The sequence below is a fragment of the Armigeres subalbatus genome, chromosome 1 (assembly GCF_024139115.2).
Source record: "Armigeres subalbatus isolate Guangzhou_Male chromosome 1, GZ_Asu_2, whole genome shotgun sequence".
NCBI classification, from domain to species: domain Eukaryota; kingdom Metazoa; phylum Arthropoda; class Insecta; order Diptera; family Culicidae; genus Armigeres; species Armigeres subalbatus.
The window spans coordinates 175,545,300-175,563,030 of record NC_085139.1 but is presented as its reverse complement, the minus strand read 5'-3'; the positions used below and the strand labels follow the sequence as shown (position 1 = coordinate 175,563,030).

Below are 17,731 nucleotides of genomic sequence, written 5' to 3'. Positions count from 1 at the left end.
TCAGGATACAATTAAGTGGTGGAATTCAATGGGATTGTTTAAACTCGTCTTATGACAGGTTTGCATAGTAACTAATCTAACTGCAACTACACTTGTGTGTGATGGGCGACAGTAACAGCAATATTAAAAGAAATGAAAGGAGAAAAAAATGCCACCTAGAAAAGGTGGCTCCTGGCAGGATCGCCATTTGTGACATCCGTATTAAGCACGCACTGTCGCCCAGCACACAACCTGCTCACCCGGCAGTTCGAACACCAAAGAGGATGACTCTTTATCGTTCAAAGCAACGCCTGCTTTGATGCGCGAAGATCAGGGATGTAACAAGGAGTGCATAATTACTATGCAATACGCATGTACGATAGGGTTATCAAGCAGCCTCTCACAATATATTCATCTCATCGTTAAACAAAGAAATACGTCACCAAATTTGTCGCTTTTTTGTCAAAATGCGTGCTCACAGCTGAAAAAAATCACAAAAATAATAAACAAACCAAATTCCTTTCCATTGCTTTGTTTTTGATGGGATGGAAATAGGAGCTATGAGATGAAGTGGCGAACCGTTCCCCTATATATAGATCAACACACCATTTCCTTCATATCTTTTGAAGGCAATGACTGATCGTTAATCGGTTAAGAATTACTATATGAAAAAGTGGCTAATGTTTTTCGGTTTTCGTGTACGCACACACACACATCCACACGGACTGACAGACCTTTGTTCAGTTTGACGAGCTAAGTCGATTCATGTATAACATCATGGGTCTCCAAAAAATCCCGGTGCTATACAATGACATTTACCAATTGACCATTTCTACGGATGTTCTGGATTTTTTCAGGGAACCATCTGGCGGGGAAACCCATCACGCACATAGGGGTTCAAGCTGGAGGACTATTGGAGTACAATTGGAGTTACTAAGTTGAAATCATCATGATGGGCCTGGGTAAGCTAGCCACTTCTCTGCTAAGACTAATAGTCAGAATCTAGGAAACAGAACAGCTACCGCAGTACTAGAAAGGTGTTTGTGAGTTTTTGAACTTTCGAGCAATCACCATCCTAAATGTCGCCTAAAAATCATTATTCCAGATCATCTTCCGTCCACGGTGCTCCCCTGACCGTTATTAACAAAAAAATCTCCATCAAAACTTATACCTGGAGCTGAATTCTGGGGCTGTACTGCGTCTCTGGACGAAGTTTTAAAAAACTCGTAGGGCCCGTTTTGGAGTTACGCCCTAAGTCATAACTGCATGATTTTGAAGAAAATCAATATAATATCTCGTCAAATGCATATTTTTCAACTTCCAATGTGTCGTCAGCAATAAAAGTATTATGCTGATATACCAGTTGTATACTACAATGATGTACTAGCTTTTATTCAATGTATTAAAAACAGTAGGCATATCCTCGTCGAAAATGTGATTATTAAAATTGGTATCGATAACGGAGGTAGATATTCAAAATAACACTCTCCCTGGTTTCAAAAATTCCAGATCAAAACCAAAATTTTAAAATCTGAAACTCGTACATCTAAGGCTAGTGGTGACAATCGGCTACAAGTGCTGTCTTTGGATCCACACTTGCCTGAAAAAATCAAACCTTGCTGATATGTAACAACTTGTTAAAATTGAACGATTTGGTGTACATTATTACAGGTGCCCTCAACCTGATAATATGAATAATGGCCTATTACTAAATAAATTCTTGCCTACATTGTAAGGCAAAAAAAACTCAAGAGCGGCGTTCCCAGGACAATTGGAAATATCTATGTCTAGTTGACCCGACAGACGTTGTCCTGCATAGCAGCGTGTAGCGCGTAGTGAACTGCCGATGCCAAATTTCCATACGAATCTCAATTTTAGTTTTTCACGATGTACTCAACCTAACTCATTATTTTCGAATGATAAAATATTATATAAACCCGTCGAAAACTATAACGATCGTAACTATTTAAGGAATGAAGAGAATCCATCCAGCCGTTTTCTAGTTATGCGGATACAAACACAGACCATTTCATTCTTATTATATAGAAGATAACTGCGGCCGCGATAAAAGTTTTAATAAAAATTCGAAAAGTCGGTCATGCTACATAAAAATACTCTCATTCCCGGCAAGGACAGTGATTCAATATTGATGATCTGTCCACCACTTTCACTTCACAGTGTAAAAACAAGCTGGGCAGATTTAAGGATTTTTGGAGTAAGGTTATGTCTGACACCTTAAAGGTGCCTTAAGCGTACAAACAGCTTCACTGGGCGTACCACGATATTCTCAAGGTGGCGTACATTTTTGAAAAATGGCGGAATTCATAAATTTTGTTGACGTAAGTATGGATGGAGCTTTAGTAAAGAACAAATTAGCTTACTGCTCCTTGAATTCATATCAATATCAATCAAAAACAAAGAATTGAAATTTCGTTGCTTCTCATTTTTGCAAGCAGCAGTAAGCATGCACGAGAGCATTGAAAAATGACACAGATCAAGTCGAAATCATCCATTTCGCGAAAGTTATTGGTTATGAGCAGTGACGGGAAATGTCATTTCGATGTCATGAGACTAATTTGTTAATAACTTTTTTCACATGGTATGTACGTGACCTTTAAGTGGTCTTGTTGTGTAAGGGTTATCACGCCTATCTAGAGAGTAGAAGGTTGAGGGTTCGAGTCCCTCCAAGACACGTGGATTCTTTTTCGCAAATTTCATATCAATTTGTCAATTTCGAAACATATGCTGTGCATATGCACAGCCAAGATATTTAACAAAAAAAAAGCATATATTGGTTTCTGTCCACATAAACTTTAACGACACATGTAGAACCATAACTTAGAACATTGCAAAAAACAGTACATGTGTACATTTAATATTGTCCATTTATTATTTAAATGTAAAGGGATAATCATACTTAGTAGACTATAGAATTGAATGTAGAATAAGATGAAACTTATCTTATTTTTAAATGTTCTTTGATAAATCTCATTTTACTTATTTACATTACTAACATTTTTGTATAGAATTCTATTGGTTGTAACAAAACAAATCTATTTTTATCGCTGACGACACCTTGGAAGTTGAGAAATATGTATTTCACGAGATGTTATACACAGAATTCTGTTTTACACGATTTTGTTTCGGTTGTATTTTTAATCGTGTAGCTTGAATTTACGACCAAAATCCATGCAACATGTTCCTAAAACCCCAGAATAATCCAGAGAAAAATCAGATGATTATTCATATACGATAATCATTTTAGATGGGGGCGAAACAAAAAAAATGTAAATCGTGTTGAAACAGAATCCTGTGCATTTCTTCGAGATAAGTCAGTTACGGCTTAAAAAAAGGCGCAACTCCAAAACGGGCCCTACGATTTTTTTAAAACTTCGTCCAGAGATGCAGTATAGCCCCAGAATAGAAATAGCTGGTATTCTTGTATAAACTTATAATATATTCACTTCAAGGCCTGTGATATTATTAAATATAAAACATTTTGTTTTTTTATTTGAGTGATGTCTTGTTCAGAATGTCACGTCCAAGTCGTTTATCTTTTTTGATTTTGTTCATGTGTTCTCTCTACAGCACTCCCATTAAGTCGTGAAAGGTGTATGATTAATCTTATGCTTTCCTTGTACAATGTGTGTATAGTTTTTTTTTCATATTTCTTATATCACATTGAATCCTAAAAAGTTTTGGATGATTTTTTTTATCATTTTCCTATATATGTTTAATGTGATTTGCACATCATTTTTGAGCTTTATATAATTATTGATAGACATTTTTACGATGACGGTTGTTTAAAATCCATTTTATTCAATGTGACAATACGGAGAGGTTCACATCAATTTTTTTTAACTTTTTTTCTTTCAATCGGGTAGAAAGTATACAAATGTTCAAGTCTTTCACTGACACGGGTGTTATTTCACCATAAAATATGTCATACTTTGTTATGAAAAAGCTTTTTCTGATAGGTTTCAAATTCGGATTCCACGGTCTTACGTTAGGAAACTAACGGGATAACAGTATATAATATCTTCCTCCGATATGTAAATAAACGAGAACAAAAACACTCTCTGCATTTTGCTTCCCAATAGATGCAATCGTGGTAGGAAAGTATCGGTAACAGTTTATAAGCATTCCAGCTTCAGTCTAGAAAAGTTGAAAGGATGGGTTGAAGGCTTATTTCCAAATTACTTTCCTTTTGTTTGATTTGCGATGGGTCTACAAGAAAAACTTTTCGGCTCTTGCTAGCAGACGATCCAAAGAAAAATCTTTTTTCCAGGTAGGATAGTTTTGTGTAAAGTTTATTCTTGTAAAGGGCAAATATAAAATATAGATTTAGATTTCTGTATATGAATAGAAACATCTGCGGTTGAGCTGAACAACACTCGTTTTCAGACAAACGAAAATGATAATCAAGATGCTATTTCAAATATTGGAAAGCTTTTTATCTTGTTCTCCATCATTATATCTGATTAGTTTATTGGTGAGACAATGGTAACAATATCAAAAACAGTGATCCTTCGACAGGGAGGTGGGAAACATTAGCTTTCAACACTATAGAATATCTATTTTGATTTCCATTTTGTTTTCTATTGATCATAGTACAAAACGTTGTAAACACTACACATGTATACTGACTTGTTGTCTATAGATTGTATATGTTTTCATTTGCGCAAACTCTAAGTTCTATTAGTTCGCATTTGTTTTTGCCGCATTGAGAAGGAAGATACGCGATCATTTGCTTTTTTTATCATTCTTGTATATGGAAATTATTACTCTTATTCAGTTTTTACTTTTTTCATCTACGCGAATCAATTCTGCCAACTTAAATTGACTACATGAGTTACATTACTATGTGATGTGTTTGTTTTTAATTAAATATCTATCGACACATTAATTAGCAGTTTTGCTGATTTCACGCACATATAATAATCAACACAGTTATGTTTTTCAATGTTAACACTACGTTTTAATATACTTCCATCTTGTATTTTCTGATTAAATATATCATAAATAACATTACACAATCATTTAACAAACAACAATCATATTTGGAGATTTTTTGTGTGGAATGATACATGCACCAGAATTCTTGTATTTATTATGAATGTTATACTCAGTTAGCTTTTTTTACTGCCAATATATTTCTACTAAAACAAAATCAAACTAAAATGAATAATCTAATGGTATTTATTAAAAACTGCTTGTTCTGAGCTGTGTCGAATTTAACTGTGAATTTGCAACATAAACAACAAATCGTGACTAAATGTTCGTAAGGCTCACGAGTACAAGTGTCTTTACGGTTCATGCAGTAACAACCCGCGGTAAAAAGGAGCACATACGATCTTAAAGGTTGTTAATGGCATCAGCCGAAAGACGCTAATGACCCATAACCACTTCCGTGTATCCAAACGTAGAACTAAAGAACAAACGTGAAACTATACCAACCGACTTAGATCTCATAATTACGAAACTTGTTAACCACCTCGCTGGGGTTCTCCTGGCCCCATTCGCCCTTCCGACCACCGTAGTACAGTGCGGCACCGCCCTCCGAGGCGCGACGGTGGGCCGGATTCGGTTGCGCGGCGCTCAAACCACTGCCGGCTCCGGCCGTTTCCGGCAACATACGGTCCTTTGTCTTGGGTGTGGCCCAGTGCATACTTTGCTGCACGTGCTCCTTCATGCCGACCCAGTTTTTATAGCTAATCTGGATGCCGCTGCTGCGCCATTTGTCGTAATTGGCACGCCTCTCCGGGTCGCACAAAATCTCCTTGGCATCCTGTAACAAGTGAATACAAATGCAGTTTTAGTATGATTTCATAGTTCAGAAGGAAAACAAATGAATGGGTCAACAAAGCGTAATTAGATAACCTAATGCTCATATGTACATTTTTTCATTTCTTCAATTGTGTTAATCTGAATATGTAGTTCAATTCAAACATGTAGCTGGCCGGTATAAAATTTATTTTTGATTGGATTATTTTGTAAAGGTAAACAGTACTGTGAAAGATTTTATCCGAGAGGCCACTATTTGCCCTCTCCTAGTTGTTCTGAAAGTCTATCTACATCTGTATGCTAACTTCTCAGACTCCTACAGTTCCTCTTTTTTTCTTTCTAAGCAATGGAGGGGGAATCCGCTCAACAGACATCCTGGGTTGTCAGGAAGTGCGGGGTTAGGGACCACCTCCAACAGTAAACGAGGGAGGCAGGACTACATCCCCAACCCGATAAACCGTTTCCATTGCCGCCAAGCCCATCGTCCCTTCGGTGTACAACCAGAAAGTAGTGCTTCAAAGGGGGCCAGTGCACAACGCACCCTCGAGGTTAGCTGCGTCGAACATCGTGACTCACTTTTTTAGAAGAACACCATGGTATCGTGCCAGCGCATTGCCAGCTTTCCAAGTGGCCTTACCACGCCCTATGTCCTCGGAAGGTGGGAAGGGTCAACTTCACGCCTGCTTCCCTCTGCACGACTGGTATCAAGAATGATGATGCCGCGTGCACCCCAAATTAACCTCTCTGCGATAGCCAACACACAGAGGGACTTGCCGACGCGGTGCCTACGGTGCCTTGACGAGGATCCCTTTCCGTCCTCGGGCTCGTTACCCGCCCGGATAACCGACGCCGCGAAAGCGACGATACCATGTTGTTCTTCGCGCTGTCACCTTCTGTGCAGCTCCGAGACGATTTGGACGGATAGCCAATAAACCGGCGTTCCAGACAATTTCATCTTTCTCTGTTCTTCATCTTTCATCGTTACTCTGTAACTTTTGATCTGTTCATGAAACAGGAGGTTCATGGAATACCAGACCTTCTTGCGAAGGCCATACCTCCATTAGTTGTAAGCAAATGCGAACACGGCCAGCGAATAGAGAAAAGCTTTTTTCCACAGACAAACTCCACTGGTTTCGGTGTAGGTATTTAAACTTTTTCACGGCGCCTACTTTAAGCTGAAAAAAGCCAAATACCGTGTACCGTTTTGGCTCAAATTCCGAACATGACTCATTTAAATGGGCTCTATTCGTGTAATTATTTACATAGAAGCTTGAATTCGTTTGTAATCTTGATCCTCATTATGGAAATCCGATGAAAGTTTTAGTCTAAGGGAGCTAAACCGCCAGTGTTCGGAATATGAATCATGTTCGGGATTTGAGTCAAAAGGGTATACGGCTGAGCCAGCAGCTATACTCTATTGGGTTGAACATATTACATCCCTTCATCCTGCCCACTTTTTCATCTTAACCGACAGTCTAAGTTCCTTGGAGGCTGTTCGGTCAATGAAACTGGTTAAGCACTCATCGCATCTTCTGAATGGGATACGGAAAGCTTCAAGAGCTTTATCAAAACGGTCATTCACAATCACCATGGCCTGGGTCCCTTCTCATTGCTCGATCCCGGGAAATGAGAAAGCGGATTTTTTGGCTAAAGTGAGCTCTATGGAAGATGATATGATGATGATGATGAAGCGTCCATGGTTCGAAAAATTGAATATGGGACGAGACCTCATTTGCACCATGTGTCATCTAATGCCCAATCACTACACTCTAAATGCATATCTTTTCAGATTGAGGCTCTCGGAAGGCAATCTCTGTGTTTGCGGCGAGGATTATCAGGATATTAGTCACGTCATGTAGGCGTGCGAGGAGCATCGTGGCCCTAGATTTGCACTAACTGAACATCTCCAGGTCTGAGGAAAGCAACCAAAGTCTATTAGGGAAGTGTTAGTGGATCTTAATCTGGTTTGTCCATCATGAATGTCTTCCTCTTCTTGTCCATTTTAATGTCTGTCGTTTCCCCTGTCGTATGTCTTCCTCTCGTTGTTGTCTCTCTAGAAAATGTTTGTGCGTCCCGTTACAGAAATGAAACATCGTCAAGAACAGTGGTCCCCAGCATGCTTACTATCAGGGGCCGCACCGAAGTTTTGAGCTGTTGAAGCGGGCAGCAGTATATTTACAAGATTTGTATTTAAATTCATACAATATATTTTAGAATATTGTATATTTGAACAAAATATTTTAATCCTAATCTTTTTCAAATCAAATATACTTGTACTTGTAGCGACTTGTAGGGACATTTCATTCTACAGATTTAATCGCCGTAGCTGACTTTTGGTCTACAGTACCGTTTTTCGCCGTTTTTCGGGGTTCTGAGAAAATCTCAATTGGAATTCTAACCAGCATCTGCTCGAGATTCTAAGAAAAATTCGTTCGCGATTCTAAACATTCATTTTGATATTCTGAAAAGAATTCGTTCGGGAATCTGAACAGAATCCGATCAGAATTTTAAACAGAATTCGTTTAGAATTCTGAAGAGAATTTTTTCGCGATTCGGGGCAGAAATGTTCCGGAATTTGTTCGAAATTTCAAATAGAGTCCGTTTAGGACTCTGTTTAAGATTCTGAACTGAATCCTATTGAAGGCTCTGAACAGAATGTGCTTGCGATTCTGAAAAGAATTTGAATGGTATTCTTATCAGAATCCATTGTTGATAGTTAACGTGGCTCCTGGAGGTCTCCAAATTTCAGCTCAACTTCCCCAAAACTAAACTTATTTAAAAAAATAAAAGCATTATTTTTACGGAGCAGTGTATGGCAACATTGTTTTTACGTGTAGTTCAACCTTGAGTTCCTTTAAATTCGTGATTAAATACAAATTTGTTATTATCATAACCCGGGGCGATAACACCGACGTATATTTGCTGTCGGACTTGTGAGGGTGAGATATATTGGAAATTGGGCATTCCACTTCCAACGGTGCATTGATGAAAGATATGATCATCCGTATAACGGTTCGGCTGCCAACATTGACTAGTGAAGGCAGGCCATGACTTATCAAATATCGCTCTGAAAGAGCGTCGGATTGAATGATTTTCTCTTCGGTTTCGACTTGTGATGACGCTCTGGAAAGGCGTCGGATTGAATGATTTGTTCATAGGTATTGGTTTATGATGTCTTAAAAAGTCGAAGGCGCTCTGAAAGAGCGTCAGCAAAAAGGAGTTTTGGCTTGTGACGTCGTTTTTTTTTCTCTTTTTCAGTGAGAGAAGAAGGGGAATGTGAGGGTGAGATATATTAGAAATTGGGCAATCCACTTCCAGCGTGCATTGATGGCAGATACATATGATCATCCGTAGAACGGTTCAGTTACCAACATTGACTAGTGAATAGCAGGCCTATTCCTTCGTTTGGCACGTACAGAGTTGCACGTTCGATAAGACAGCACACAAGCCATGAAATCAACGGATAGCTCGTTCGGTGGAATTGGGCCGCACAGGACTACATATCATCTATGTATGATAACTTTCATTTCATGAATCATAATAATAAAACAATTCACGATGTATAAATCGAGCTTCAACATCATATTGATGTAAAGTTGACAGGTTTCCGAGTACACCGAGATATAGGGAATGATAAAAAGCTTTTCTTGCCATATAATGCTTAATAATTGGCCACATTTAGTGTATTCTCAGAAAATTTTCGCGAGTAGCAGGAAAAGGCTTAGAGGGCCGCATGTGGCCCGCGAGCCGCACTTTGGGGATCACTGTTCAAGAATGTCAACTATGTGAACATCAGCTTCGTTATTACTCAATCATTCCCATCCTTTCCTACTGTATTATTATATTCCATAACTACGCGAGTCTTCCCCAAAACTAACATTAGTGCAAAAGAATCATGAAAAAATTGTACTAAAAAAAATTATTTTGGCTCCGTAACTCTTAACGGCAAATAACCCTTCCAATTAAACGATAGTTAAAAAAATCTACATCTGTAATATCTGTTCAAACTCAGATTCTTTCATTTGCAAATACAGCAGGATCTACTTCAGCCCGTTAACCAGCCAGTTAACGTTTTCATTTGAACTGATATAATATTCAAAGAACACGGCTTCTATCCGAAGCCATCGGTATCTATTGTAACGTTTTACGTTTTTGTTGTTGTTAATTAATTATTCGCAAACTGAAAATATTATAAGAATAAAAAAAATACTTTAAATAAAAGCTAGTGTTGATAAAATCGAGCTATCTCTGTGCTCAACTCGCGTACATTGAACATGTTATAAAAGCTCTGCTTTTATAGCATGGCGCTAAATTTAAAATAAGCGGTTTAAATTCGCCATGCTTCTGGGCGCCATGCAAATCATTTGGCGCGATTTTCAAATAATGCATTCTCCTGAAGAATAGTTACAGAGTAGTCTTTAAAAATATTTGAATAGGGCTCAAATTTGAAAAGAAGCACAGTTTCTTGGCGTAGCTATTTCATCCGCTCGATCATTTCGCTAGAAGATCGGCTGGAAAGCAGAAGTACGCGATTAGAGATGCTTACGTTTTGAGAATATCTTGTGTGATTTGAAGTACAAGTTAAAGGTAACATTAGTGAGTGAGTTTATAAAAATTATAAGTGGCGTTAAACGTGTTGTGTTTCTTTCTTTGTTTAGTGGACTGAGGTCCGTTGTATCGCAAATTCTGCTTGAATTTTTTATTAAATCTACTACTACGAAAAAAGGTAATTATACTCAATTATGTGAGCGATTTAACTTAATACTAAAATAAATTCTTTTTGGACGCAGCGCGCTGCGCTTTTTTCGTACGGCTGGAAATTTCCGTCGTCTTGTGGCGACCGTCCAAGGTTCCGTCGTGGTGCAAGCCGCGAATTCCGTTCAAGATCTTCGAGACCCGTGTGTACCGTGAAGGCCCGCCTCAAGTAGGTAGTTAAACGGAGTGTGTGAAGTCGTTCAAACCATCGTAGCGAAGAATCTCCCATCGGTCGTCCATTGCCGAAGGTAAGGTCCCTCTCCGTCAATTTCTGTGGACCGGAGCCATCCGAGAACGCGTGTCGTCCATTGCACGCAGTGAACCCGATCCGAACCGAAAGATAGAGGTTTCGCCGATCTCCGCTCGGTGGAACGGAAAGGTACGCGAAGCCGGGTCGCTTTGGGTACGTGTGCCTCTATCCGTAAGTGAGGATCGCCCCGGGGACATTATCGGCATTTTTACGCCGCCATTGCTCTTGCGGAACAAAACGAAACTTCCGTTCCAGCCGCCACTACCTCCGCATCTCTAGTTCGGCCATAACACACACGCGGGTCATCTGTACGTTGCGCGCCAAATCGCAGCGTGGACATTCCGGTGGCAGCCATCGCATCACCGCCATCGTCGAGGTTTTCTCGAGCCAGAAGCTGCCAGATTCGTCGGAGTTCGTCGGGCCCCATCGATCATCAAAAACCTGCGCAGGTACGTGTTAGAGCTTAGTTACATGGCCATGTTTGCTCTTATGTTTCCATTTCCGTTGAAAAACATCCAGCATGAATAAACTATTCTAGAAGTAAAGTGATGGTGATTTAGTTTAATTACGTTTAACGTCAGTTTCTTAAATAAACGACTCACTAATTTCGGTAACCAAAACACGTTATTTCTTGGTTTGTGGAAACCTTTTGCGGTCCCTAAGGTCTTACGGTGAATGAATGGGAGGAGATTTAGCTTGCGCTTGAGAGATTTTGCCAATTTCGCTTTATAACCGTTCTAGGGTTTTCCCTGAGCCAAACAGTCTCAAAAAGTCGGGCAAATCAAACGTGACCGGTGGTCTCTCGTTGAAAGTGGCGCTAAAGCCGCCGATTAATTAAACTCGGTAAACGTGAAAGGTTATACTATGAATATGGTGCAGTTCACCTCTAACTGTCTTCTGATACATGGATTCCGGGTGGCAGGTCAACGCTGTATTCATGGATCTTGACGTCGCTTTCGACACTGTGGGACACATGTCATCCACGTAAATGAAGGCTTGTAGATTCATTGCGATCGCCACGGAAGATAGCGGAAGTATGGAGTCTTGTGGAGTCAATGGAGAAGGGCCTTTTGACCGAATATCGAGTGGCTCGAAGGCCGCTAGGCCGAAAGATTTTTGACCGAATATACCGTTTGACCGAACAGACTATTTGACTGAATAGGACATTTGGCCGAAATGGAATTTTGGCCGAATAAGTTATTTGGTCGAACAGATCATTTGACCGAACATGTCGTTTGGCCGAGCAGGCCTTTTTTTTTCAAATTGAAATGAAAAGTCATTTGAAAAGTGAGAAATGAGAAGTGAGAAGTGAGACGACGCACTGCTCACTTCTTATTTTCCAATGCTTACTGTAAAAAGTGAGTAGTGAGAAGTAAGTCGTCACACTACTCGCTTCTCACGTCTCACTTTTAAAATAACCTATTCGGCCAAATGTCCTATTCGGCCAAATGTTCTATTCGGTCAGAATCTATAACAAAAGGACAATAGGTCGAAGAGACAAAACGTCGAACGGGACAGAAGGTCGAAAGGATAAAAGGTCGAAGGAGGCAAAAGTTCGAAAGGGACAAAAGGTTGAAAGGGACAAAAGATCGAAACGAACAAAAGGTCGAAAGGGACAAAAGGTCAAAAAGACAAAATGTGGAAGTGGACAAAAGATCGAAAAGGACGAAAGGTCAATCAAAACAATTTGATTACAAGTAGGGTGCATTCCAAAAGAATTTATGAAATGCATTTGACTTCGAGCTGAAATAATACACTCATCTCATCAATCAAAGTTAAAGAATGAGCAATTTTCGAAAAAGGAGTAATTTTTATGAAACAATATTATTGTTATCTAGACAGTTCTATTAAAGATACAAAAGATTGTTGATTTGAGAAATGAATAAAATTTGATTGATTCTCTTCGTTTCAGTTTCTTGTTTATTTCGACCTTTTGTCCCTTCCTACCTTTTATTCTTTTAGACCTTTTGTCTCTTTTGATCTTTTGTCCTGTTCGACGTTTTGTCCTTTCGACCTTTTGTCCTTTTCGACTATTTGTCCGTTCGACCTTTTGTCCTTCGACCGTTTGTACCTTCGATCTTTTGTCATTTGACTTTTTGTCCATAACCCATTCTGCCAAATGACCTTTTCGGCTGAATGTCCTATTCGGCCTGATGATCCGTTCGGCCAAATGACTTTCGGCCAGATGGGTTTCGGCCTAATGGTTTGTTCGACCTAGTGACATTCGACCGAATAGGTTTCGTTCAAACGACCCTTTCCCCTTTTCCAATAGATTGGGTATTGATTACTGCCTTTTCTGAACAGCCTGCGAGTGATTGAAACAACAGAAAGATGAAGAAACAATTTTAAAAAAGTAGTTAACGGAAAGAGAAATGTGATCAAAAAAGGAAAATGCCTTCTAGAACCTTTTGCGAAGCACAAGAATTTTCCTAAGAAACTTCCGTATAACAAGAAGACGCTTACTTCGAATTTTTGTTAATCTTCTAACTTTTATGTTCTTAACTTCTTATATATTACCTATTATTGGGGTGGCTTAAATTAGTAAGGTGAAAATTTATAATTTTTTTTCATAGGCTATTATTTCGTTCTATTTTTTGCCCTAGACAAAATTTCTTAGGGGCCTTCCTTAGCCGTGCGGTAAGACACGCGGCTACAAAGCGAGATCATGCCCGAGCAGACACGCGGCTACAAAGCGAGATCATGCCTTGAGAGCAAATCGATAACTGATTTTGTTGTTGTGAAATTGCCTTTTTTTGTTCGTTATATGCTCTCATTATGTTTTCAGACTTTGCTCGGGTGGTGAAGGTGGTTGGGTTCGACTCACGGTCTGCTCTAGAAAATTTTCGGTTTGGCGAAAATTTTCGGGTTTCGTGTCAGCCTCATGATATACGAATGGTAACTTGGTTTAGAAACCTCGCAGTTTCACAATAACTAATAAACACTAGACTGCGAGGTGACAATGACCCAGTGGCGGATGTATTGCCAATAATAGGAAGAAGAAGCAGCAGTTAACAAATATACTTGATCTTTTTGAATCGTACTCCCAACGACTTCTCGCAGGAGTTGTAGATCTCAGCGGCGAGGGCATTCCGGATCTCATTCATCACAGTAGTGCCCTCGGGCAGTATCCTCTTACTCCTGCTGCTTAACCTGTTCACCTCCGACATGCCAGAACCTACAGAAGGCGTAATTCTGTCTATGTACACAGATGACACCTCCATCGTCTTTCAAGGTAGAATAACAAGAGCGCCAGTGGCAAAGCTCCAACGAGACCAGGGCCAGCCGGAAAATCTGTATCAACGTGGTAAAGACCCAGATCATCATCTTCCCCCACTCGAAATACCCTGAACATGTTCCGCTTGAGGACTGTCAAATGATCCTCAATGGCACGACAGTGGAATGGACCAATGAAGCCGACTACCTTGGTTTGATCCTCGACAGCAGGCTTATTTTCCAGCAACAAATTGACAAGACGGTGTAACGTTTTGTTGAAACTACTGTACTGCCCTTCTACGCATAGTTGTCCCATGTTAGTTTTTGTGGATTTTGACTTTTCACCATAGAGCAGTCTGTTTTGATGTATACTTTTAGAAAACTCTAACAGATTTCGAACTTTGTTCGGAAAATCATTGAAAACAACATCAAGTCTATTTGTCCCATTGCTTAATTTCTACGCATAATTGTCTCGGGGTGATTAAATTCATCATTATGGCGGATTCTGTTATTTTATGGAGCAACACACATTGACATAGCATTTTCTGTTTAGATCTTGCAATCTTAGCCAGTTGCACTGGTTTAATGTGGGCAATTTGTACAATACTCATTCTAAGCGACATAATCATTTAACCACGTGGAAGGTTCACTTCCATAGATAAAGCATGTGGAGACATATGTCAATCGCAGTAGTCATTCACGAAATCATGCATTGAACGGGGCTGATATGCGTAGAAACCATAAAACAGGTGCTCTATTTCTCGGCATAACTGTCCCGCTAAACTATTTTCATGATCGTTATCGCAAATTCTATTTGTGAGTAAAAAATAAGAATGATTTCAATGAAAATAAGTCTTCTGAATGGTTATGTGATGTAATAGTCTTATATTGCATTATGGTTATACGCCAGCAATGAAAATTAGTGTTCATTTTCAAATGCCATTTTCTCATTTGTCGTTTTTTGAATTTGGTACAAGCATGCGTAGAACGGCAGTGTACTCTTATATCAACCGTCGGTCGTCATAGTCACTGAAAAATAACCTTGTTATCTAGAAGAAAATCATCCTCCCTGTGATCGAATACGGCATGCCAGTCTGGGAGTGCTGCACAAAAACTAATCATATGAAAATCCAACGAGTTCAAAATAAGTTCCTGAGGATGATCCTCAACACTTCTCCCAAGACACGACCTTCTGAGGCCCACCGTCTGACCCGAAATAAAACACTACAAGAGCGTCTTGGTTACTTGGCCGCCGACCAGCCTGTGATCCGGGAGCTCGTCCCTAACTTGGTTATCAAATTTGTATTGTATTTAGTGTAAATAGTAGTTAGGTTATAAAAGTTCAAAACTCTATAGCGCCTCCTCATGACCGCCATGATATATTGAATTCCAATTTTGAAAACTATTGAATAACACTTATAAAAAAATAAAAATCAAAGTTGAAGGGCCAAGTTAAGGCCTCTTACGGTGTCATTCAGAATGGCTACCCTGCGGCTCACCAACACAATTTTACAATTACCCACCTCCTCACTGCGAATAGCACCGATCACATTAGTTTTATTATAAAAAACCAAACCTGACCACCATTTCACAAGAAAAAGTATTAGAACTAAGTTTGAACCTAAACCTACTTATTGTCAAAATAATCGGATCATTTAGTGCACATTTGGCGTCGATTCAATGAAAATAAAACTAAGTGAAAAAATTTCCTCTTCCCACCGCGCATGCCAACGACGTCGTCGGTTGCTCGTCGTCGGCAGCGTCGTATGCAAGCAGTCATTGATCATTAGCATTACCTATCGCAGCAGGCAGTGATGTCAACATAAAATTCTGTGAAATCATAGTGAAAACATGTAAAATATCGAAAAAATAATAAATCTCTCTCCAACCTGTTATCTATTAATGGCATAATTATATCTTCATTATTCTACTTTGGAACGTCTTGAAAAATTGAAAAGAAAACGCAGTAAATTTCAATTATGTTATTGGTGTGTTTGAAAAGCTGGCAACAATGTCACGATATGTGAACATAAACAGCTAGCATCATGAAAAAATAAAACTTAAATATCAACGTAAATCAAAGCTAATCTGTTGATTTTCGGACGCATTTCGTTAGTTTATGTCATAGTTAAACCGTATTGAGTAATCCTACGTACAACTCAGACAAATCGTTCACATTAATGCAATGTTTACGGTAGTCGGATGTTAACAAAACAAGTTGTTATTTTTGTCTGCCTTGTAGATTGGTAGGTGTTGGTAGTCAAGTTTCTCACGACTACTAATCTTAAGTTGATGATTTTTATGGTACACCCACAAAGAGATTGGAGTGCCACCGCAAGTCACCTTAACCCTTCCGTTACCAACCCCCCTTTTGAAAACGAAAACAAAAATCTTTTTGGCTGTAACTTTTTTGTCTTTCAACATTTTTTTTTCGAAGCGGAACTTATTCAAGTTTCAGAGGCCTTACGGATTTTTAGGATTGGCCAACTGATACCAGAGTTAATGGGTGTTAGGGTGGGATTTAAAATGGGTGTTAGCTTTTGGCCATGATATGCCAGAATGCATACTTCGGAAATGATTATTTTAGATATTTTAAATAGAAACAACGCATAAACTATACCGAATTTGATCAGGAATTTGTTCGGTCCGAAATATGGACTGTATTCCGGAATGCGAACATTCCGCCGGAACCTGTTACGGGGTCACTTCACGGAAATAGGCGAATACCATCATGCGGCGTATCAAACTTCATGATTTCAAAAGTTATGGTTTTCTATGATAGTTTTGTACTTCCTGGACCGTATTTGAACCGATTGGAACCGGTAAACGGTTTTACCATGTCCCGGTTCAAGAATCAATTTCGGAAAAATAAGCAAACCCCATCATGCGGCGTATCAAACTCCATGATTTCACAAGTTATGGCATTCCATGGTAGTTTTGTACTTCCTGGACCATATTTGAACCGATTCGAACCGGTAAACGGTTTTACCAAGTACCGGTTCAAGGCACAATTTTGGAAAATAACCAAACCCTATCATGCGGCGTATCAAACTTCATGATTTCACAAGTTATGGCATTCCATGATAGTTTTGTACTTCATGGACCGTATTTGAACCGATTGGAACCGGTAAACGATTTCAAGATGAAGCGGTTCAAGGGGCAATTTTGGAAAATACTTTATGATTTCAAAAGCTATGACATTCTATGGCAGTTTTGTACTTCCTGAACCGTATTTGAACCGATTAGAACCGATTACATGGTAAACGGTTTTACCATGTAGCGGCTCAAAGGACAATTTTGAAAAATAAGGAAACCGCATCATGCGGCGTATCAAACTTCATGATTTTAAAATTTATGGCATGCATCGGATTTGCTCGAGTTTGGCGTTTGCTCACTAGCGTCATCTGGTTCGTGATTTGCCCAACTAAGGTGTTTGTGCGATGATGAATTTGATGAGTGAATGTTCAATGTGTTATGTCTGTTTGTCTGTGGTAAAACCGTTTACCGCATCCAATCGGTTAAAATACGGTACAGGAAGTACAAAGCTACCATGGAATGCCATTACTTTTGAAATCATGAAGTTAGATACACCGCATGATGGGGTTTGCTAATTTTCCGAAATTGATTCTTGAACCGGCACATGATAAAACCGTTTACCGGTTCCAATCGGTTCAAATACGATCCAGGAAGTACAAAACTACCATGGAATGCCATTACTTGTGAAATCATGGAGTGTGATACGCCGCATGA

At 39.3% G+C, this 17,731-nt stretch overlaps 1 protein-coding gene across 1 annotated transcript in view; it reads right to left on the bottom strand.

Moving 5' to 3' along the window:
• Nucleotides 1–3,514: 3,514 nt before the first annotated feature.
• Nucleotides 3,515–17,731, bottom strand: part of LOC134205552 (J domain-containing protein) — a 173,755-nt gene continuing 159,538 nt past the window's right edge. Inside the window, exon 3 of the mRNA XM_062680878.1 lies at nucleotides 3,515–5,767. Coding sequence (XP_062536862.1) covers nucleotides 5,441–5,767 — 327 coding nt within the window. The 3' untranslated portion in view covers nucleotides 3,515–5,440. The remainder of the gene's footprint in view (nucleotides 5,768–17,731) is intronic.